The following is a 23,485-nucleotide window of genomic DNA, read 5'->3' as shown; positions in this document are numbered from 1 at the left end:
ATTTTTTTTTGCTTGTTGCGGTCGCACGAACCCAAGTTCGATTGGTCGTGTCGATTCCTAATCGTGTTTTTGAAGAGTGATAGGAATCCCAAGAAAGAAGGGCTTGTCTAGCCTTCCCCTGTGCCTCTTTTCAGTCATTGAGAGCGGACCGTGCACTTAGCGTTCGGCCAATCGACGTGATGTGGGAAAAAGCAACCTTGGTGTGAATGCAAGGCCGCCAAGGGGTGCGCCCGCGGAAAAGAGTAGAACTTGGGTGAAGAGAAGATCCTTCTCTAACATAGATTGCAAGTGAAAGAAGAACCTCAAGAACCTCAAGACCCGCAAGAACCTCAAGAACTGAAGAACCCTAAGAACCAAGATCCCCAAGAACCCAAATTCGTCGTGAACTTAAGAACCCAAGACCACAAGAATCGACAAGAACCCACGACTTCAGTGGATGGTCATCACTCGAAGCGAAATGGATACTACGCTTGGAAGTGATGAGCATGAGAGAGGCGAAGAAGAATTTTCCCCACCAGGAGGTTTTTCCGACTCTCCCCCTTCGCCATCTACGCCAAGGATTGCACCAAATCCTATGGAGGCGATGGTCAAGTCGATGTTGGAGATGATGGTGATGAGCGCGCGACAGTGTGTGCAAGTGAAAGAGCATGCGAGAGTGTGCGGGGTGTGTGCTTTGCAGAGGAGGCAGAGGCTTGCAGATAGCTAGCGCTAGCAGAGCGAAAGAGAAGAGAGAGGGCACGCTACACGTTGAGTAGGGGAATGAGTTAGTGAGTTAAAAACTCACATTCCCTTTATTATTTTGTATAGGACCAATTTATAGTTAGTGGCCAAGTTCAATGTGAACTTGACCAAAGGTTAGTAACCTTTAAAATATACATTAAAGGGGGCCATTTGGGCCTTTAACCCAGCAACCTCCCACTTAAAGGCATAAATGGCGCCTTTAAGCTACATGACTCCCACCATCTCTATGCATAGATGATGTTGTGCTTTGGGTAAGCACTTAGTGAGAGCATTTGCTGGATTTTGTGACGTATGGACCTTAACCAATGTAATAAGGCCATCCTCAAGCACTTCTCATATGAAGTGATACCGCACATAAATATGCTTTGTGCGTGCATGAAACATGGCGTTCTTTGCCAGACATATGGCACTCTGGCTATCACAACCAAGTATAGGTGCCTTGGCAGGCAAACCAAACTCACTGCATAGGCGTGCTAACCAAATAGCTTCTTTGGAAGCTTCAGTGGCTGAAATATATTCAGCTTCAGTTGTAGACAATGCAACAATCTTTTGCAATCTAGAACACCATGAAACAACACCTCCCGCAAGAGTAAATACATAGCCACTTGTGGATTTCCGTGTATCCACATCACCAGCCATGTCACAGTCACAAAATCCCTTTAATTCCATTCGTCCTTTACCATAGCAGAGGCATTTGTTTTTCGTCCCTTTTAAGTACCTCATAATGGACTTCAGTGCATCCCAATGCAACCTGCTTGGATTAGCCATAAACCGGCTCACAACTTCCACTGCATGGGCTATGTTAGGCCTAGTAGCAACCATAGCATACGTAAGTGAACCACAAGCTGAAGCATAAGGCACACTTTGCATGTCATTGGCTTCTTCCTTTGACTTGGGACAATCATCCTTGGAGATTTTAACATATGACTGTAATGGCACACCAAGAGGCTTTGCTTCAGCCATGTTAAATTTGGCCAGCACCTTTTCAATGTACTTTTCTTGCGACAAATACAATAGGCGCTTGTCTCTTTGCCGTGTAACACGCACTCCAAGTATATGTTCAGCTGTCCCAAGGTCTTTCATTGAAAATGCAGATTTCAGCTGCTCGTTGTAGCTATCAACATATCGTCTACATAAAGCACAAGAATGATAGGGCTGCCATCCTCATCACGTTTGGTATACAAACAATGGTCTGCATGGCTTCTTTTGTAACCATGTTTAAGCATGAAGCGATCAAACTTCTTGTACCACTGTCTACATGATTGTTTCAGCCCATACAAGCTTCTATTGAGCATACATACCAAATGTTCCTTGCCAGGGATAACAAAACCCTCGGGTTGCTTCATGTAAAGCTCTTCTTCCACATCACCATGCAAGAAAGCGGTATGTACATCCATTTGGTCCATTTCCAAATCAAGAGCAGCCACTATGGCAAACAGTACACGCAAAGTGGTCATCTTCACAACAGGAGAGAACACCTCCTGAAAGTCTATGCCCTTGGTTTGAACATATCCCTTTGCCACAAGCCTTGCCGTATACTTGGGTTTTGCATCAATAGTTTTGATTTTATACACCCATTTGTTAGGAATAGCCTTCCTTCCTTTGGGCAATTCAACCAAATCCCAAGTATGATTAGCATGCAAAGCTTTAATCTCTTCCTGCATAGCAAGCTCCCACTTGTCGCTGTGCTCACATGTCTTTGCCTCTTTATACGTAAGAGGCTCTCCTTCATCTGTCAACATAATGTAATGCAAAGAGGGGTCATATCGACTCACAGGCCGTCTTTGACGAGTAGACCGCCTCACCCAATGATCCACATTATCTGGCAATGGGTTTACATCAAGTGGCACTACAAAGTCATCAACAATGGGCTGCTGTACATCATTTTCAGCACCATTTTCAGCATTGTTTCTTGGCTGCAAATGCCCTTTAGGAGCCTCAATTTGCTGTCCAACATCATCTGGCTCAAACACCACTGGATCATCTACATTTTCAGCCATTTGTGGTGCATCCCGAGGGTCAAAAATAGGCCTAACAGGTGGCTGGTCATGCTGAAATTTCACCCTTTTATGGTCATGCTTTAAGGCACAATTGTTTTGAAGCAGCCTTGCCTCATTAAAAACAACATCCCGGCTGCGTACAACCCTTTTGAGCTGAGGTAACCAAATCCTGTAACCCATTTCACCTTCTTCACCATATCCCATGAAGAGTCCTTTAATGGACTTCGCATCTAGTTTACTCCTCAACTCAGGTCTAACATGCACAAAAGCTTCGCAACCAAAAATGCGTAAGTGATCATATGAAGCAGGCTTGCCAGACCAAACCTCTTCAAGGATGTCACCTTTCAAAGACATGTGAGGGGATCGATTGCATATATGCAGTGCAGTTTTCAAAGCTTCTCCCCAAAATCCATGAGAGAGATTAGCTGTGGACAGCATGCATCTTACCCTCTCACAAAGTGTCCTATTGAATCTTTCAGCCACACCATTAGAAGAGGGGCTGTATGGCACAGTAAGCTCCGTCTTGATGCCCAAATTTTCACAAAACTTGTTAAATTCAACACTTGTGTACTCCCCCCCATTGTCTGTACGCAAGCATTTTAGCTTTCTGCCTGTTTGGGTGGTCACAAATGCATGAAATCTGCTAAACGCAGCAAAGGCTTCATCCTTAGACTTAAGCAAATAAACCCAAATTTTCCTAGAATGATCATCAACAAAGGAGACAAAATAACATGCATCACCCATAGACTTAGTAGGCATGCTACATACATCAGAATGTACAAGATCAAGCACACAAGGTTTATGAGAGACACCAGAGTAATAAGAACGCTTTACTTGCTTGCCATATTGACATTCATTACAAAAGTCGAGCTTTCTGCCTTTAGCATCAAGCTTGTTCAAAGTACAAAGCTTAGAAAGGCCCTTTTGGCTCATATGGCCAAGTCTCTTGTGCCACAACTCCATGTGAGAGTTAATTTCAGCCAATACAATAAACTTGCCCAACACGGCCTTTCCATGCATGCAGTAAAGTGTCCCTTTCTTTGTGCCCTTTACAATCAGCGTTGAGCCTTTGGTCATTTTCCATGATCCTCTCTCAAACAAGATGCTGTAACCATGCATATCCATCTGACCAACAGAAAGTAGACTCTTCTTGATTCCCGGCACATATCTAACATCATGCAAGACAAGCTCATTTGTGCCATCTATGGAGAGATGCACAATGCCAATACCCTCAATGGAACATGCATGATTGTTTCCAAGGTACACATGGCCACGCTTGCCTACATCAAAAGTAGAGAAACACTCCTTGATAGGAGTCACATGAAATGAAGCACCGGAATCAACAATCCAAGTCTGGGACAATGCATCATTGACAGTCAACAAAGCATCAATAAGATCACTCTTGGTGATCTGCATGTCTTGTGAATGAACATTTAGAGAGGCATCAAAGTCATAAGCATCATCATCTGACAAAGTGGCACACAAGATGTCCTCTACATCTGACAGCTCCTCAATCATGACATTAAAAGCCACATTAGCCTTCTCTTTGTCCTTTGAGCTATCCTGTGCATCTGCCTTGACTTCCTGCTTCTCTTTCTTTTTGTCTCCACCATTCTTTTTCCTTTCTAACTCAGCTTTATAGTACCTGCAACAATCGGGTTCTTGTGATCTTTTCTGCCACATTGATAGCAAGTCACATCACCCTTGCCTTTGCTTGCATTTCCCCTTTCTTTACTCTTACTCTAACTCCTTTGTGCATAAGCATTTTTCTTTTCTATCCTGCCTCTAACCATGTTGGCAGAGCTGCCTCCCTCTCCACTTGCTTTCCTCCCGATTTCTTCATTCAAGATAGAACCCCTAACACCATCAAAGGTCAAATTGGGGTTATTGGACAACGAAACCACCAAAGTTTCCCATGACTCAGGTAAGGTCATAAGCAAGAAGATAGATTTCAGCTTATCATCAAAAGGGAGCAAGCTAGAATCCTGCAACTGCGACAAAGTACCTGCGAATAATGAGAAGTGCTCTGCCGCGCTCTTGGACTCATCTAGTTGCATGCCAACAAGTTTTCGCATCAAGTGCACTTGGTTGACAGGCGTTGTATTTTCATACATTCCCTTTAACTTCTCCCACACACAAAAAGCAGTCGTGAGACCTTTCACATCAATGACGGTCTCATCGGTCATGGCCATTTTAATGTATGTAACGGCCTTCCTGTTCATGCTAACCCATGCTTCATCCGTCATATTCTGTGGCTTCACCTGTTCAAGTGCCCCTTCGCAATCCTTAAGAAATAGGATTCCCTGAATCTTGTCTTTCCAAAGATCAAAACCTGTTCCATCGAACCTCCTAATCTTGAAGAGGTTCTTCACATCCGAAGAAGATGAGGCCATAGTTGCACGAAATAAGAGGGATAATACGCTGAATTTTTGGGCAAAATGCGCAAAAATCGGAGTATAGCCTCGCAGAGATGTAAACTAAAGCTCCAAATGGTCACAGGAGCAATTTGGGGCAAAATAGGTCGATTTGGACACAAAATTCAATTTCTGAAATTCATGCGCAGGAAATTTAAGCGAGCGAATTTGTGCTCGAAAACAACAAATTTAGTTGTTTTTAGTCTCAGAAGACATTTATAAGGCTAATACACAGCCTTTAGAAGCATGTAAGCGCAAAAGCCCCAATTTGTAGCATCAAAATTGCATGAAATTGAGCCACAAATGATTATACATAGACAAAATTTATCAAACGTGTGTAGATTGCATCAATTTGCACTTTCCCCAATGTAATCACACCATAAAAACAATTGCAAAAACCTGCGCAAATCTGAAATTTGCTTATAACACTTATTTTAGGGCTTGTTTTTCGGCAATTTCAGTGTTTTCGGGTAGCGCGGAGTTAGAAAAAGTATTCCCACACCTTAATACATCGTTTGCAAAACCTATATTTTGTTGTCATAGCCTGTAATTTGCTGTTTTTGACCTAATTTCAGTGTTGGGAGCTCTCTAATGTCCGGGGACAAGTCCTTTGGCGACGAAATTGCAAAATCTCACGTGAAAGTTGACCTTCTTCGCTAAAATTCAGCGTTTGCAGGTTTGGGGGAAAACCCTAATCGGGCTCTGATACCAGTTGATGAGTGCGCGGCGGTGTGTGCAAGTGAAAGAGCACGCGAGAGTGTGCGGGGTGTATGCTTTGCAGAGGAGGCAGAGGCTTGTAGATAGCTAGCACTAGCAGAGCGAAAGAGAAGAGAGAGGGCACGCTACACGTTGAGTAGGGGAATGAGTTAGTGAGTTAAAAACTCACATTCCCTTTTTTATTTTGTATAGGACCAGTTTATGGTTAGTGGCCAAGTTCAATGTGAACTTGACCAAAGATTAGTAACCTTTAAAATATACATTAAAGTTGGCCATTTGGGCCTTTAACCCAACAGATTGCACAACAACAAGAAACGAATCGCTTTGCGATAGCACAACTAGAAAGAAAAGCAGAAAGACAAGAAGCCTTGGAGCATGAACGCCAACTCATACAAGACACCTTTGAGTGTGAGCGTGAGCAAGCGCGCTTGGCGGCTGAAGAATGACAGGTAGAGTGTGCGGCACAGAGCGAACAATGCATGCAAGAGTTTGTATGACATGTTGTTGCCTCGAAGTCCGAGCCAGCCAAAGATGTTGGTAGTTCATCAAGTGGCGCAAGCCGAGATTCGGACTCCAACAACCCAGTCACAGAGAAGATCCAGTTCAGTAAGTATGATGGTAAGATGGATGCCACGGTTATTCATTCTTGGTTGCATCAATTTAATGCTTATTTTGCGACAACTAAGAAGACAGGAAATAGCAAGGTTTTGACGACAGCCATGTACCTTGACAGTGATGCCATAAATTGGTACCACGCATGGCAAGAAGCACAGTTGGCCGCACACCTACAGGAAGCCGACGAATTCACGCCCCTTTCCTTCATTTGGGCTGATTTCCAAGACAAGCTCAAGGCGCGGTTTATGCCACCTTAGTACTTTGCACGACTGAAGGACGATTGGCGCGCTGTCAAGCAAAATGGTATGCTAGTTATGTCTTTCTCTAATCGTGTTTTGCAGCTAGGCACCCAATTACGCAAGTCGGATGATGAGTGCAAAGAGGCGTTCCTTTATGGATCGGACGAGTATATCAAGTATGACGTCGAGGTGCTCGATCCAATCGATGTCAACAAGGCGGTAGCGATTGCTCTCGCACAGGAGATGAAGCACAACAAGGGAAAGCCTAAGGAAAGCAAGACTTCGATAAGTATCTCTCAGACCTCTCAGAACCCTCAGAATGGTAAGAACGGTAATTCTTCCAACCAATCTTCCAATAATGTCTCAGAAAAGAACTCTTCCAATGAACCTAAGGGTAAAGCTAACACAATTGCTAAACCTAAGCTCACTCCCGATGAAAAGGTAGCACAAGGAATTTTAGGAGGATACATCACGTTGGAAGAGCAAAGCACTTATTCTAAGGAAGGTCGTTGTTTTCATTGTCACATTAAGGGTCACATAAAAAGAATATGTCCTAAGCTTGACTCTAATGAATCTAAAGAATCCACAGAATCCACTTCCTCTGTCAATACAATCAATGACAACACGAGTGTGCCCCAAGTTTCTCATGACCCTCCCATTGATGAATCTCTCATTAAATGTTATGGTCATACGACGGGGCAGCGTTTTGTCATATTGTTTGACCCAAGTAGTATGCATGATGTGAATAGTCCCTCTTGTTGAGAGAGCCCGCCTAGAGGTTAGTCAGAAATCTCCTCTCAAGGTCTCTGGCTTAGCTCCCAATATGGACTCTCTCATTACGAAAGAGTGCCTTGATGTGTTGTTTACAGTTCAACAAGCTGCTTTCTGTAGAAAATTTTTAGTCTCTCTATCTCTCAGTCTCATGCACTTTCACGCACAATGTCCATTCACTTTGTTTGTGTCCATTGCACTCTCTCCTCTCTCAAGATGTGATATGATTTTGGGCATTCGATGGTTTCGTGAGCATAACCCTCTCATTGATTGGGCAGAAAATACGTTCACTTTCAATGCCAAAAGTGACTCTCCTATTGTCATTCATGGAGAGCAAGGTGTTCATTCTCCATCTCTCATTGCTAATGTGCAGGCGAAGATTGAACGGATTCAAGAGAAGGAGACTCTCGGTCTCGTCTTCTCCAAAGCATGATACACAGGATTTCCATGATGATAAGCATGATGATTTGAATAATAATGATGAGCATGATGATTTGGATGACAATGACAACCATAATGATTTGCACGATCAAGATGTGTTTTCTCACAAGCGTGATGATTTGTATGATCACGACGTGATTGTTCACAAGGATGATGGTTTAGTTGATGCTTTTTCTAGCGAAGCTAACCTCGTTGCAGATTTGATCAATCACGAAGAATCGATCTTGGCTTTCGAGTCGAGGTCCACAGCACCCTCCCCAGGCAGATTCGATCAAACACGAGGAATCGATCTTGGCTCTCAAGCTTAGGTCCAAAGAACCCTTACAGGAAGTATGATCACCAAGCATGGGCATTTCCGTTGAGTTTTGCCACAGTTGATGGATTTAGATCAAAAGAGAAAGATTTGATCTCATTGTTTGCGTGTGTGTGGTGAACGGTTTGGCACTCCATCTCTTTGTTCATCTATATTGCATGCACAGCCTTTAGAAAAGACAAAATTTTTTCCAGTCACTTTACATGGAATAGGTATGTTCATGTTTTTGTGTTGGAAGTGGTTTCAAGAATTTTCAGCCATGGAGATTCTTGAAGAAGGTGGACATACGTCCATAGACAAAGTTGAAGCACTGAAGGAGCTACCTGTGACTTTGTGCCGCTTTCGGCGCGGCCCAAAGAAGCAAGCGTTGCAGACCTTTATGAAGTTCAAGTATCGCACGATCCACATCTCAGAGTTGGCCGGCGAATAGTCCTTTCAAGGATCCCGGATGTTGTTGGTGGTGTCCCTCGACGCCATACAGTTCGGTATTGGTACCTCACTTTGAAAAGGAGGGGATGTCACGTGACACATTCAACCCTATGTGTCCGTGGACAAGCTACAGCATGACCAGGGTTCAGTTCAGTCAAGTCAGTCTAGAATAGGAAGTGGTCTGGCACTTTCGTGAGTCTGTTCGCAGACCATGCGTGTCCAGATACTTTGACTAGATGCATATCCTCTGGTTGCGCACATCATAATCATCAGCATTCCCGTCAGATTCCATCAGGATCATTTTACACGGCAGAAGACCTATTTTCCCTATTTTTGACATTTTTCACTAATTATTTTTAAGTGACTTTTGTTGGAAGGTAGGTAGGGCAATTTTGCTAAGTTGTATAAATAGAAACCTAGCGCTATCACTTTCTTGCTCAACATGCAACTTCTTAGAGAAACCCCCAAGAGGCCTAGCCTTTTTGCATCACAGCAGAAGTCTAGCGTTTTTGGACCAGATCGGCTAGCGTTTTTGCTCTTGCAGATTCCTGACGATAGCAGACAACAGATCAGCCCTAGCATTAGCAGATTCCCCCCACAGTAGACAACAGATTTCCAGCGTAGTAGATTTCTACCGTAGGAACCAAAATTAGCCATGGCGTTTTTGGTTTGCAGATCAGCCTCGGCGTCTTGCAATTCCATCGCCACAGAATCAGCCCTAGACTCAGCGGTTTCAGTTTTCAGCAGTCAATTTCCGCAGTAGAACCCCCAAACCTCGCAGATCTCACCTTCCCGCAGCAGACTCTCGCCACACGGTCAGATCCCGCGAAGCCAGCCCCGAAAACGCAGATTTCAGCATTTGTGTTTTCAGCACGTCGTCGTCGTACCGTCGTCATCGACATCATCACCGACTTAGAGTTAGAATTCAGCAGATAAAGATTTGTAGATTTCAGTCCTTAGCGTTTTCAGATTTCAGCCCGTCTCGTCGTCGTCGACATCGAGGGCAAGTCCAAGCATTGTAGAGATTTGTGCAATCAATAGTAGACCACTCTCGCCATAGAGAGTGGGGGCTTCGGAGGAGGGTTTGACAACATTCTGGTGTCGTATTCTTCTCTCTCTATCTCTCAGTCTCATGTACTTTCACGCACAGTGTCCATTCATTTTGTTTATGTCCATTGCACTCTCTCATTAAAGAACGGAAGGCTCTCCCTTCCATAAGAAAAAATGAACCTTGAGCACAGTTCGGAGCACTCATTTTGAGCAAAGTTCAACATTCATTCCTCTGCACCTTATAGGTTGAAAACGCTTGGTCATGCTGATGATGTGGATCAGCTACTGTTGCGAGGGAAGGGCTGATCTGCTAGTGCCAAGGCCTGCAAGGGCTGAGAATGCAAAAACGCTATCTGCTTAGGGCTGAAAATAGAAAACGCTTGCTGATTTGGCTGAAAGCAAAGGTGAGACATAGCTGTTGAACTTCTTCTTGTGGATGCCTTTTGTACTTCTCATGTTGAATGCTTCTAATGCTTGTGGATGCATAAATTGACGAAAACTCCTCCAAAGAGGTGGGTAATATGGATGTAGGTACTGCTCCGATGTAAACAGTGAGCATACAAGTTAATAGGTAGCCTTACTTCTATTGCAGAATACTAGTCTTGATGGCGACTCTCGCTTGCCAGCAAATACCACCCAAACAATCCTGTCGTGAAAACACTGCGGGCGAAGGTGAAAGGCATGGGTGCTCAGAGGTATTTCTAATGGTTCCATGTCCGACTGAAGTGGATGCATGCTACGTGCAAAAGCGAATGCAGAAGAGGGTGAGGGATCCTTTCTCCAACTTCTTTGATATCTGCATATGTTGAAAGCAGATCTTGGTATTGAAGATCTGGATCTTCGTGTATCTTATGCCGATATTCGTAAGACAACGATGAAGACGGGAGCGTGTCGGATGTGCAATGGACTAAGGGTGGAAGTGGCTAATATGTGTAGGCAACAGGTATTAGTTGCGGGTATGAAGTAGAATTTTTTTGATATAGAGAGAAGAAATCTGAGCGAGGCTCCTTGGGTTCTTGATTCTTCCCTTTTTTGCAAAGCCGAAGCATGTCCAGAGCTCTGATACCAATGTCAGGTGCAGTGGAAGGGTTTAAGGATTTTAACTCTGATCTAGTACTTTGCACAAACACAAGGCTACGTTCCTTCACTTTAGAGAAACTAAACTGACATAATGAGAGAGAGAGAGAGAGAGAGAGAGAGAGAGAGAGAGAGAGAGAGAGAGAGAAAATGAAAATGAAATCAAATGTTACATTAGACATCTTTATAAGACAAATTGACCTATGAGACCAAATTGATACAATCTTGGTGGATCTAATCCAATGTCTGGGTACAAAATAAAAATGAAGTGAAGTAAAGTGAGACTAAAATCATCATCATCATCATCATGACACCGCACGTCCGGTCCCAACCACCCTCAAGGGTCCCCTTGCTTTAGAGTACTTGCACAAACCGCTACAATGTTGAAATGCTGAATGCAAAATGCTAAACGCGGATGAACTGCAAAAGCGCTAGACTAAATCTGATGCTAACTGATCTGGATTTGATGTTGAGTGTGAGGATTAGTGGTGCTAATCTTATAATTAAGACTTAAAACTTCATACATAAGATCAAACTGAGACTCAAGAGACTGAATGTGTGTTTGATTGATTGAATGAATGCTTGAAAACTGAGCACAATAGGCTCCTTATATAAGAGACGAAGAGACACAAATGAAAAGACACGTCTCATGGTGAAGAGACGTGACTTTAGACGTAAAGACACATCCTTTCGGCGAAGAGCTGCAACCATTGGATGAAGAGTCACAACCGTAGAGCGAAGGGGTGTGACCAATGGTCGAAGGAGTGTGGCTTTTGGCGAAGAGGCATGTCTCTTGATCGAAAGGTCGTGGCCATCCAAGCGTAGGGGTTCTCCTTGGCATGGCACTTTTCGTATCGCTAACTAGGAGTAGATGTAATACTGTAACATAGTCACAATTGTGACCCTGAGGATGTTGGTGCAAAAACGACAGGGCTGAATACTGATGCTGATGATGTATGTGCTGAAAACGCTGGTGCTGAGGAATTGGGATACTCTTGGCTATGAGGCTAAGGGCTGAAGGTAGGGCTACTGATGGTTGACAGGTGCTATGGCTGAAAATGCTAATTGTATGCTGGAATACTGTGGGTGCTTGATGCCCAAGGGGTACTTCTAATCTGATGCAAGAGAGAGTCCTAGACTTTCCTATATAGGAAAATGAGAGTGGGTGGAGCAGTAGGGAAAACCCACGACTTCACTAAAGGGAGGCTTTTCATGTAATAAATTAACCTAGTTGAATTCAGAGACTGCTCACATACGGAAATGACTTGATGGCTGTGTTGTGCAAGTGAGGCCGTGCAACTCTTGATCTACCTGATCATGAGATATATTTTCTAGTCGTATAGCAGACATGTATATTTCACGCTGTGAATTTTTCGTCCGACTTACTACCAGTTGATATTGTGTTAGTCTTTTATCTTTTGTGGACCGTATGCCTTATCAACTACCTTATTTTTGTGCTAATTTTTCCTATTTATCCTTCCTTTAGTGCTAGGCTTCATTACGGTTGAGTGTGCCCTGCATCTCTGGAATTATGACAGAAACTCAGTAAGCACATCTTTGAATTGATGTATGCTTGCATGTGTGGTGTGGGAGTATATATTGATACCTAGTTCTACACCCACTATTGGGCATTGACAATGTTAGTGGGGATGTCAATGAGCAGCCAAAAGTGGTCTCTTCGTGTGTGAACGACCTCTTGAGTGCTTTGAATTGGCATTACATACTCACTAGGACACTAGCACTTTAGTGACTTCGCATGTGACTTTATGAAAACTTTGGGCATTGCACATTACCGTCCGATATCTGGCTTTTGGATGCAGAATACCATGGCTGGCTGGCTAGGTCCTAAATGTAGTCCATGTACCTCCTGACTGACCTACTACCCTATTTGATCTTGTCCAACTCCCATAAAATCTCTTCATTAGTCCAATCTTCACTGAATTTCTGAATAAAGGCTCGTCTCAACAGCTTATAACTATACAACTTACTAGCCTGGTAATTGTAGTACCATTTCCAAGCTTTGTCCTTCAGTGTTGCGGAAAGTGTTCCACATAGTCAGCTGACCTAAACTTCTTCAAATGCTTGAACATTTATGTGTTAGCTTTCTGGCCTCTGAATGGGGGAAAATCCAGGTTTAGGTAGACTTCTTTTCCTCGGTGAGCTTGTCTTTTAACTCATTCATCTTCTTCAGTACCTACATTAGTGTCAGTTCATCCATTGTAGTGGCTTCAGTTGTCTTCCTTCTTTCCCTTCTTTTCCGGAGCTCCCTTCTAGTTTCCCTTTCCTTGTTTGTTGCCTAGAGTGCCATTTAGCATAGGAAGTGCTTCTTCCTCTGAATCTCCAACAGTAGCCACTTAAGACTTGTATTACTGGGATTCCTTTTCTTTTTTGGATCTTCTAGAGTCGGTGCTAGACTTGGGTGACAGGTGTCTGCTATGGTGTTCTGGAATGTCTTCAACATTTCCTTTTTGGGACCTCTTGTTTCCATGAGAGTGATTACAGACTCAGGCTGTGACTCCTTTGCAGATGAGGGCGATCATCATCTTCCTGAACTATTGATAGAGTGCTCTATACCCATGAGACCTGAGTACTGGCATTTTGACGAAAATGTAGTCACGTTCACTTATATTCTGATTCAGTCCTGAGTTTCCAGCTCACCACCGTAACGATCAAAATAGAAAACTGGAAACTCAGCTTTCCGGTGGTGAATAATCCCGCTAAGAATCAGAGAATAGTAACTGATCAACTGGAAACTATAATTGCAAGAGAGAATTGACTGGAAGAGACACACAGACGTTCCCGACTACGCTCCTACCTAGCTCGCTGCTGCTGCTTTGCACGCCATCCCCCCCCCCCCCCCCCCCCCCCCCCCCCCCGCCCCAGCGCTGCCCGCTGCCTGCCCCGCGCTGCCTTCCTGTCACTGCCGCCCCAGTCACCCCCTCCTGCTGCCGCCAGCGCTCCCACTCCCCCCCGCCCCGTCGCCCGCCCGCCTGGGTTTCACCCCGACAGCCCTGCAATTTGGCCTATTCAGCTTTGTTTCAATTCTTGGGGCGGCGCTTTCTGCGCCGGATTACAACATCCTCCCGTCGACATCTTCTTACGACACAACAGTAGACACAGATGGAGGCTCCAGCTTCGCCACAGAGGGACTCGCCAGAAGCCCCCTCGCCCGACCCCGCTGAGCCCACCATTCGACTTGGTCTCTCGCCGACAGAGCAAGCGAGCCTTGCCACAGAGGTAGAGCAATTGCAGGCGACTTCGGTCATCTGCAAGATTCTCGGCACCCGACCTAGGAGAGGAGAGCTACGAGACCTTCTCCAGGCCCGCCTTCTCGCAGAGGTGGGCAAGATCTTGGATGTCCAGATTCTCGGACGGGGTTACTATCAGATCGAGTTTGAGACCTCCGAGATGGCGTCCAAGGTCATAGCTATGAGTCCAATGGCCATCCGAGCATCACGCGCCCACTTTCGACAGTGGCGACATGGTTTTGACCCGGCTTCGGATGTTCTAGTAGAGGAGGCAGACATCCCCATCTCAGTCTGCTTTCCGGGTTTACGGAGGGAGTACTTACCACTTCTTTCTAGGATCGGCTCCGCCATTGGGACTGTCCTGGAGACACCTCGTACGACAGCATCAGTAGCTGCCAAGGCGGCAGGCATCCCCTCAGTTCGAGTTTTGGTCAGAGATACCCACACGCTCCCAAAGGTTATCCTTCTGCCTCGGGTGAGTGGGGGTTGGTTTAGACAGAGTGTGGAGTACTTGGGCCTCCCGAACCAGTGCGTCATTTGCCGACAGATGGGCCATCTAGCGAAGGCCTGTGCACGGAGGAGGCTGCGACCTGCACCACAGCCTAGGCCCCAGCCTACCAAGGCTGGCCCGCAGCCACAGGCAACGGCACAGCGCACACATACAGAGCCACCCTTCGAGCCTTGGGCTCCAACGGAGGGGGGGTGGCAGCAGGCCCGTGGCCGACGACGCTAGGGGCCACAGCGTCAGCCTGGCACTCAGAGTGGCCCTCAGGTGCCTACTCAACAGCAGTGGGTTCCCACGGGGAACCGCTTTGGTCCTCTTGAGCAGGAGGAGATCCCTGCACCAACCCCCACCTCCGCTTCACCCTCGACAGCCGCTCCCCCCCCCCCCCCCCCCCAAAGTTCCCCCCCTCTTTGTCATCCTGCCCCTCCGCCTTCTGCTCCCGTCGCCTCTCCACCTCGCCCCTCTACCTCTGTCACCCCATCCGGCCCCTCTTCTCCTCCGCTCCCCCCAGCTCCTTCTCCCCCCCCTCCTGCTCCAGTTTCATAGTCGACTTAGGAGACAGGTCCCTCTCCGGCGGCTAGGAGATCTCTTGGCAGCGCCTTTGCCACGAGTCGCCTAGCGAGAGAGGGTCAGCCCTTCTTGCGGCCCCCTTTGCAGATTCAGACATCTTCCCTTGCAGCTATCCCTCGTGGTCTGACGAGCATTGACATCTGACGCCGCTGGGACTTATTCGACTACGAGTTCACTCGTTTTCTCGGCGATTCCGTAGCAAACCATGAGGCAGCCTGCTTCAGGGTCCATGTTTTGTTCCTCGCCGCTAGGGGGAGAGAGGCCTTGGACTCGGCAGTTGGTTTCTCCTTCCCCCTTTGTGGCAAGGCCGAGACAGAGTGGTCCCTCGACTCAGTGGTGGGATGGTTGCATACACAGGTCCTAGAGTTCTCTCACCACATGGGAGAACTTGGAGTTACAGATATGTTGCAGACTTTGTGGCCATTGGCCAAGTTTGCGGTGACGCCCCCAGACTCAGCAGGATGTAGGCACATTGTGGTGTACTTCTTTGCTGATACGGAGTGTTTGCCTTCCTATGTATACATTCATGAGGACTCTTGGACAGAGGAGGTTGCTTTACGCACGGCTCGCTCTGCTTGGGCTTGGGCTAGGCACTCACTGCAGTCACGCCTTTCTAGAGGACGCTCGGATGCGGATTACTCCCCATCCAAGCCAGCCTTGAAGATAGCCCGTCTTGCTGCTGCGGCAGCATCTGTTCTCTCTCGCTCCCCATGAGGATTGTCTCATGGAATGTGCAGGGACTAGGTGGGCCCTAGTTTCAGCGACAGCGGGGCCGATTGCATCAGGAGCTTCAGCGTTGCCTTGTGGGAGGAGAGATTGATCTCCTTATGCTTCAGGAGCACCATCTGTGTGAGAGCCGCATTCGGCGATGTGGTCAGATTTTGCATGGACGATATGATACTTTTTGGTCAGCTGCTTTTGGACTTGGAGGCATCCAGGGTGGGGTATGTATGACTATTGCGGACTCATTGCAGCAGGCCATTGTGGGCAGAGGGATTATTGTGCCAGGCAGGGCTCAGTGGATTACTATGCAGGTTCAGGGTGGCCTTGTGGGCTTCATGAACATCTATGTGCCCAATGTGGCGAGTGCTCGTGGTCACAGATTGTTGAGTCTTTGCCGTAGGCCGATCATTGGTGTATAGGAGGGGACTTCAACATGTTGGAGGACCCTTCTGACAGGATTGGTGGCAGCCATGCTACTGTGCATGGAGTCGAGTTGGCAGCTTGGGAGAGGTTGTGTATGACTTTGAGGGTCTCGGATACATGGCAGCACTCTGGTTTTGTGAGGCCCCCAGACAGTCTTGCCTTCTCTAGATCGGACCGCAGAGTGGGAGGAGTGAATCTATCGCGCATAGATCGCTTCTACACTAGTGACCACATCAGTGACTTGAGGGGATCAGTGGGCATCCTGGCAGGGACATCCTTCTCGGACCATGCACCCAGTGGCAGACAGACAGACAGGCTGAGGAGTGGGAGCACTATGCTTCGCATCCCAGAGAGGGTCTTGTTGGACTCAGCACACAGAGAGAGGGTAGAGGCTCTCTGGACAGAGGGCATGGACAGCCAGGTTTCACCTGCAGATAGAGTGGCCTCAGGCCTAGCTCAGCTTAGCCACTTTTTTCTTCAGGAGTCTCTTGCTCGCCGGGCTGCAGCGAGAGAGGTGGAGCAGAGTCTCAGACGAGGCATTGCTTCACTACAGAGGATGCAGGAGCAGCATCTAGACAGTCCATGGTTGGAGGAGCAGTTACAGCAGGCTCGACAGGAGCTTGCTAGCACAGAGGAGAGGCGTCATGAGTTTGCCTTTCACCGACAGGTATCTCAGTTGACTCAAGTGGGTGACAGAGTGACTGGTGCTTTTTTTGAGACAGTGGGACCTCGGCACTCGCATGCCAAGGTCATTCGGTTGAGGAGGCCCGATGGGTCAGTTGCTTGTGAGCCCGAGGATATGCGTGCAGTTGCTACTGACTTTTACCGTGAGTTACTGTCGGTTGAGCCTCAGACAGAGCGGCAGGATGCATGCAGGGAGCAGGTTTGGGCACAGATGCCATGTCTTGTGACAAAGGAGATGCGCTAGAGGCTAGAGATGCCACTTCAGCTTGAGGAGCTGCACACGGCTCTTAGGGCCCTCCCTCGTGGTAGTTGTCCAGGTGAGGATGGGTTGACTCCCAGCTTTTTCTTGGAGTACTGGGACCTGCTTGGCCCAGATGCTTTTGAGTACATTTTGCACACAGGAGTGATGCTTGATAGCATGAGTGAGGGCCTGATCTACCTCATTCCCAAGGAGGGTGGCTCCTTGGATGAGATTCGACAGTGGCGCCCTATCACCACCATCAACTCAGCTTACAAAATTCTTGCCAAGGCTCTGAGTTTGAGGATTCAGCCACTTTTAGAGAGCTTTATACATAGGACTCAGACAGGTTTTGTCAAGGAACGTAGTATCCTTGACAACAGCTTTACTTTTTGGGAGGCTTCTACCCTGGCACGGCTCCGTGGTGAGGACCTTGTGATTCTTCTTCTCGATTTTGAGAAGGCATACGACAAAGTTGACTTGGACTTTCTAGAGGGCACTCTACGCAGGATGGGCTTCTCAGATGCTTGGATCAGAGGGGTGTCAGCTTTGTGCAGACAGACTCACAATCAGGTGCTTTTGGCAGGAGGGAGAGGTGACCGCTTCATGCTCACACGCTCGGTCAGACAGGGTTGTTCACTTGCCCCCTTTCTCTTTCTGTTCTATGCGGAGGCGATGAGCAGATTTTTGATGTCACAGCAGGTTGGTCTTCGGGGCTCAGCACTCCCTATTCGGGGAGATGAGCTACTGAACGCTGAGTTTGCCGATGACTCAGCCTTGTACTTAGATGGCCAGGAGACCAATCTTCACAGATGTGAGCAGGCTTTGGAGACCTTCTGTTGTGCATCGGGCGCATTGATCAACTGGAGAAAGACAGCGGTTGGTAGTACTCCTGTGCCAGGAGAGGGTTTCAGGTGGATTCTCCTAGGAACTGCAATTCGGTACTTGGGTTGTCAGGTTGGTTTGGACTTGTCTCGCGAGCAGCGGATTGCTCCTCTTCTCCTGTCCATCAGGAGAAAGCTGTTACATTGGAGCTCAGCACGACTTTCGTTGGCTAGTAGAGTAGTAGTTGCCAACCAGGTGCTGTTGGCGACTATGTGGTACATCACTTCCTACTGGATCTTCTCGAGTTCTTGTATCAGCCAGGTAGAGAGGCTGATCAGAAACTTCCTTTGGTCAGGACGCGACACTCAGATAGCCCGAGCCAAGGTGGCTTGGTCGGTCATCACGCTTCCTTGTTCTCAGGGAGGGCTTCGGATCACTGATCCAGCACAGCAGAGCAGAGCCCTTCTTGGGAAGTTCATGGTCAGAGGACTTCTTCCAGGTGAGGAGCCCTGGAAGGAGTTCTTGCTGCAGAGGCTTCGTGCCAGGGTGCCTCCGTCAGGAGGCCCTTGGCAACCTTCGACCAGATGGACCTTTACAGAGATGCGCCGAGTTGGTTTGAGCAGGAGACTGGAGGACCGCTTCGCTGTGAGTTTGCTTCGATCTTGGGAGCTCTTACGGCGTGGCCTGGAGCAGAGACAGCCGACGTGCACGGAGGAGCGTCTACGGCAGCCCCTCGTCTGGAACCCCATGGTTAGCACTCAGAGAGGCCACTTGGTTGGTAGTCGGCCTCATGTTTCCGGGGGTCCCATGGCAGCAGGTCCTGTGCGCTCTCTAGGTGACTAGCTAGAGTTCACAGGTTTGTCAGAGGAGGTGCAGGGTTTCCAGCTACAGGGCATGAGAGGGGTGCAGAGCATGTGTCAGGATATCTCAGAGTCAGTTCCAGCTGAGTGGCTCACGCCTCTCGAGCCAGTAGCACCCCGGTGGATGGGAGCCTTAACACGACTGGAGGTTCTCATTTCAGTAGCACCCCTTCTCTTCTGTAGACCACCCAGAAGTCCCCTTCTTTTAGTACACTGTTCGGCTTGGACGTCATATACTTGCAGCACAGAGAGGCCCGCCCCGCTGCAGCACGTCATTGGCAGGAGGAGGGCCTCACAGTCGAGTTCTTGGCAGCCTTTTGGCAGAGGCTGTGGGACTCCAAACAGCCGAGGCGCGTCACTTTGTTTTAGTGGCTGGTTGCACACAGAGCTACAACAGTAGGGAGCTGGCTTGTGCATAGTGGTCTCTCCGCCGCATGTGCAGCCTGTGGACCAGTTGGTGGAGAGTCAGCGTCATTGTCTTTGGGACTGTCCCTCGGCCCAGAAGGTGTGGCTACGAGTTCTTCGGCTGATGCCTACTCTCTCCACGGCTAGATAGTACACTTGGGGGGCAGCGGCTTGGTCCACTCTCACGGGCCTGGCACTTCAGTTTGAGCTATCTTCCACCAGCAGGATGATAGTGAAACAAGGGGGGTGACCTACACTCCAGCCTGCTACAGAGCTTACTCCACAGGAGTGGTGCAGTGAGAGAGAGGAGTGTTGGGAGCTCATCAGTGGCCTGACACTTTGGTTCATCTGGCGGGCCCGCTGTTTCCGCATTTTTGAGGCTCGCTCTGTGCCACCAGCAGAGACTGTTCGTGACTTTTGGCTAGAGTTGATCCATGCTCTCAGAGGACAGCTTGAGGGAATACAGGGCAGCTCCGACCGCATGCGGGAGCGCCGCGAGGCTTTCCTTCGACTCTGGTGCCCTGGGCCTTTCTATACCATTGTCCTGGGTGTGCTCAGATGGCACTACCGACCACCTGTGTGGCTCTTCCCTCCTCCCATCTCTTGATTTAGCCTCATTGTATATATGTTGTTCTATCATTGGGAGAGTCTCCCCATCATGTTTCTTGTAGCCCTCTCTTGCAGAGGTGGTTGTAGCCCTACGGGCAGTTTTCATTAACTAATAAAAGGATCTCTCTCTCGGAAAAAAAAAAAATTTGACTGGAAGAAACAAGTAAGTATATTAGTATGAATGCATCAATAATAGGTACAAAATAGATCAGACTGGTAATAGCTCAGAGCATCAGTTAATTGGAGCAACTGGAATTCAAAGATTGATAGCATTAGGGAGAACTACGGGCAAACAACACTGATAGCAGCTAACAACTTAAAGCAACCCACACAAAATAGCGATGATGAAAGAGAGGTTGAGGTGGGAAACTTGATTGAGCATTCCCTGGTATTCTCCAAGGATTCCAGAGAGGTCCTGCACATGGAAGACAAGGCCTTGAAGACTGTTCATGGCACAAAGTGATATGGCATGGCTTGACCAACCGGATGAGAGGAGGAAGAGCCAAACCAAGATGGGAAGAGCCAACCCGTGCCAGAAAGCCAACATGAAATGTGGCAGGATTCACCCTGTGAATCGTGAACGTGCTGATGTGGCATTGGACGCATGCCATGTTTATGGTTGATCAGTAATGATAGGAATAAAGATGATTTTTGTATCTTTTGACGTACATCATGCTTTGCTTCTGGGGACGAGGATTCCTGAGTATGCGGACTTTTACCTCCCTTTCTGCTTAATCCTCTTTGAGATGGTCCTGACTGATTGATTTTATTGGTACAAGCTCTTGGATTCTCTCATGAAGGTGGAGAGAAGGAAACAAGCATGTTAATATGGTGTTTCGTGTTAATGTCTTATTGAGAATTTTGTTTTTCCTTGGAAGGTCGTACGAAATGATAGCAGTTGCTTCAGGTGATGGGATATCTATTTGGCAAGTGGCAGGAGCACAAGAAAAATGTTCGGTACGGCGAGTAGCACGATTAATGGGCTTTGAGGATGAGGTAAGTCTAAGCTTGTGTATATTTGTAAGGCTTCACCACAAATTGACTGGCTACCTATACTGCAAGTTTGTGTGATACTTGCAGGTGTGGCAAGCAGAGTGGGATATGAGTGGCATGACACTTGCTAGTGCAGGAAGCGATGGCATTGTGAGGCTATGGCAAGCTAATCTGAAAGGTGAGTGGCAACAATTGGCGCAGCTATAGAGGTGGAGGCTTTGCCAGGGCTGGGGAGTGCACAACTCAGGTCACCGGTCGCACCGGTTTGATGGTTGTATTGTGGTAGGGTATTGATGTGCAAACCTATTTTGACCTGTAGTCTATCTATTGAAGCTTACCGGCGGGCATCATGAGTACAGGCTCAAGGTTTTGGCAGTAGTGCAATGCTTGAGCACCAGTGCAAGCTCCAAGCATCCTGATTATATCATAAGGTGGATATCCCTGTGTTGGGAAATGGAATTCCTAGAATTTTAGAGCTGCAATGAATACCATGAGTTTCATGTGGTGAAAGTCATACAAGAACAGTTACAAAAATTTTATCAGCACGATAATGCGCACACCAGTCCCCTCTGGATACAAAATATCCCTTTCACTTGCCTACAGGCAAAGTCACTTGGAGGCAATTCAGGGGAAGGGACTCTTCTTTAATGCATATGCGTTCTATGTTTTTCCTGCGTGTGTGCACACGTATGCTCTCTCTCTCTCTCTCTCTCTCTCTCTCTCTCTCTCTCTCACACACACACACACACACACACACACACACACACACACACACACACATTTTTTTGATAATAAATTGAATGATTAACGGGAAACCACAAACTGAGAAAACCCATAGAAAACATTACATGTGGTAAATCAGAAACAATCAAAATTGAGCTTGTAATGAAAGGAGGGGGGCTCAACCAAGTCACTTGCAAATTTAAGAGATTGTTGAAGAGGTTTTGAAGACGGATACATAAACCACTTGAACCTGTTGTAACGGGAGAGAAGTATGTGCTCTCCAAACTGCACCCAGATTTTAACCCAATTAAAGAAGTATGCATACGGCAGATGTTTGGGGTGGAAGCACTCCAAAAAGCCAAAATTATCGACAAAAGGTATCCCAAGGAAACGAATGCGAAGACATGTAGCAATGTAATCCACAAACTGATGTGCATGAGGATAGTACCTGAATAATTGTGCAAAAGTCTCAATGTTGGCACCACAACCAACACATCGCGAGGAAGCCATTGATGTGGAGGGAACCAATTGGGAGAACCCCAATGATACATCTCCACATAAACAATTGTTCCTTCAAGGGAAGTTTAGCTGTCACACTTTCATGAATCTACCCCCCCCCCCCCCCCCCCCCCCCCCCCCCCCCCCCCCCCCCCCCCCCCCCCCCCCCCCCCTCCCCTCCCCTTCCCTCAACACGGCGCCTCAAACTAAAACATACACTGAGAGTTTAGAATTTTACTTTACACAAGGCAAATGTGAGCTATTAATGACACGAGTTGTCTACTTTTGAATTTTTTAGCATTTTACGTTGGTATTAAAGTGCTTTTTGACGAAAAATTCCTTGTTTTAGGTGTGATTTGCATTGTAATTAACTTTGCAATTATCATGAGCACTTGACCTAGACTCTAGTCACTAAAATTGGTGGCAAAATGTAGGCACCAATCGAATGTAGGCAACACCAGTTTTGACTGTCATGCGTAGCTGTCCTAACATTGTCATATGTTGCAACTCGTCAAATGTAACTACTTGCATGCCCTTCCCTTTCTTGGACCTTGAGAAATGGGAATGACATTTTTGCAATAGAAACTGCTCTTTGTTGGTTGTTATGCAATTGTAGTTTAGAAACATCATTCACTTGATTACACTTCCTTGTATAGTAATCTTATTGATCAGAAATGAAAGAGCTTGATGATCTATATAGAAGTGAAATAGGTTGCTTGTACGGATTTCCACAAATTGCATTGGTAGCTTTTTAATCGGTTGCTTTTGAGTTTGAATTGTTTTCATGTAGATTGCTTTTAGAGGCAAAGGGCCTTTAAATATGACCCATGGCCTCACTCTGGTAGTGTGTCTGTAGGAGATGTAGAGTAGAGCCATGGGAGTTCTATTGAGTTGAAGCAATAAAAAGAAATATCGAAAGAGACGGCAAGGTTTGGGGCCAATGTCTCTCTCTCTCTCTCTCTCTCTCTCTCTCTCTCTCTCTCTCTTTCATTTCTCAAGTTTTTTTCTATTTTATTGCTTCAACCTATTTCTTATCTATTTCTCTCACAATCCATTTCCAAACAAATCTACCTCTTACATCTTTGCAAACAAAGCAAACCAATTTACGATACCTGAGAAGATTGCATCTACTTCATTAAGCAACCTACGCCAAAAAATCATTAACAATAATCCTTATTGTATCAATCAGTCAAATGAATGAGGTATGTGCACTTCTTAATATCTTATTGATTCTTTATGTATTTAAGTGTGTGCATGCATGTGTGCATGCGCGCGTGCGTGTTTGTATGTGTGTGTAGTAGAATACACATTAGGGTCAATTTAGATGAAATAAGGGTTGTTTAGGTTTTCTCTATTCTTAATCTTTTCTATTCT

The 23,485-nt window shown here is 46.8% G+C and overlaps 1 protein-coding gene across 4 annotated transcripts in view; it reads left to right on the top strand.

The window, feature by feature from the left end:
• Positions 1-21,566, top strand: part of SEH1H (Transducin/WD40 repeat-like superfamily protein) — a 102,425-nt gene extending 80,859 nt beyond the window's left edge. For all 4 annotated transcript variants that reach the window (XR_015186299.1, XM_086499169.1, XM_086499168.1 and 1 more), the window contains 2 exons: positions 20,776-20,893; positions 20,978-21,566. Coding sequence is in view for 3 of the 4 variants with exons in the window: in XM_086499169.1 (XP_086355295.1) it covers positions 20,776-20,893; positions 20,978-21,097 (238 nt within the window). In the remaining variant the exon portion in view is untranslated. The remainder of the gene's footprint in view (positions 1-20,775; positions 20,894-20,977) is intronic.
• Positions 21,567-23,485: the final 1,919 nt, after the last annotated feature.

The sequence above is a fragment of the Adiantum capillus-veneris genome, chromosome 24 (assembly GCF_014529385.1).
Source record: "Adiantum capillus-veneris isolate H3 chromosome 24, ASM1452938v2, whole genome shotgun sequence".
Classification (NCBI taxonomy): Eukaryota; Viridiplantae; Streptophyta; class Polypodiopsida; order Polypodiales; family Pteridaceae; genus Adiantum; species Adiantum capillus-veneris.
This window is presented reverse-complemented; position numbering and strand designations above follow the sequence as displayed.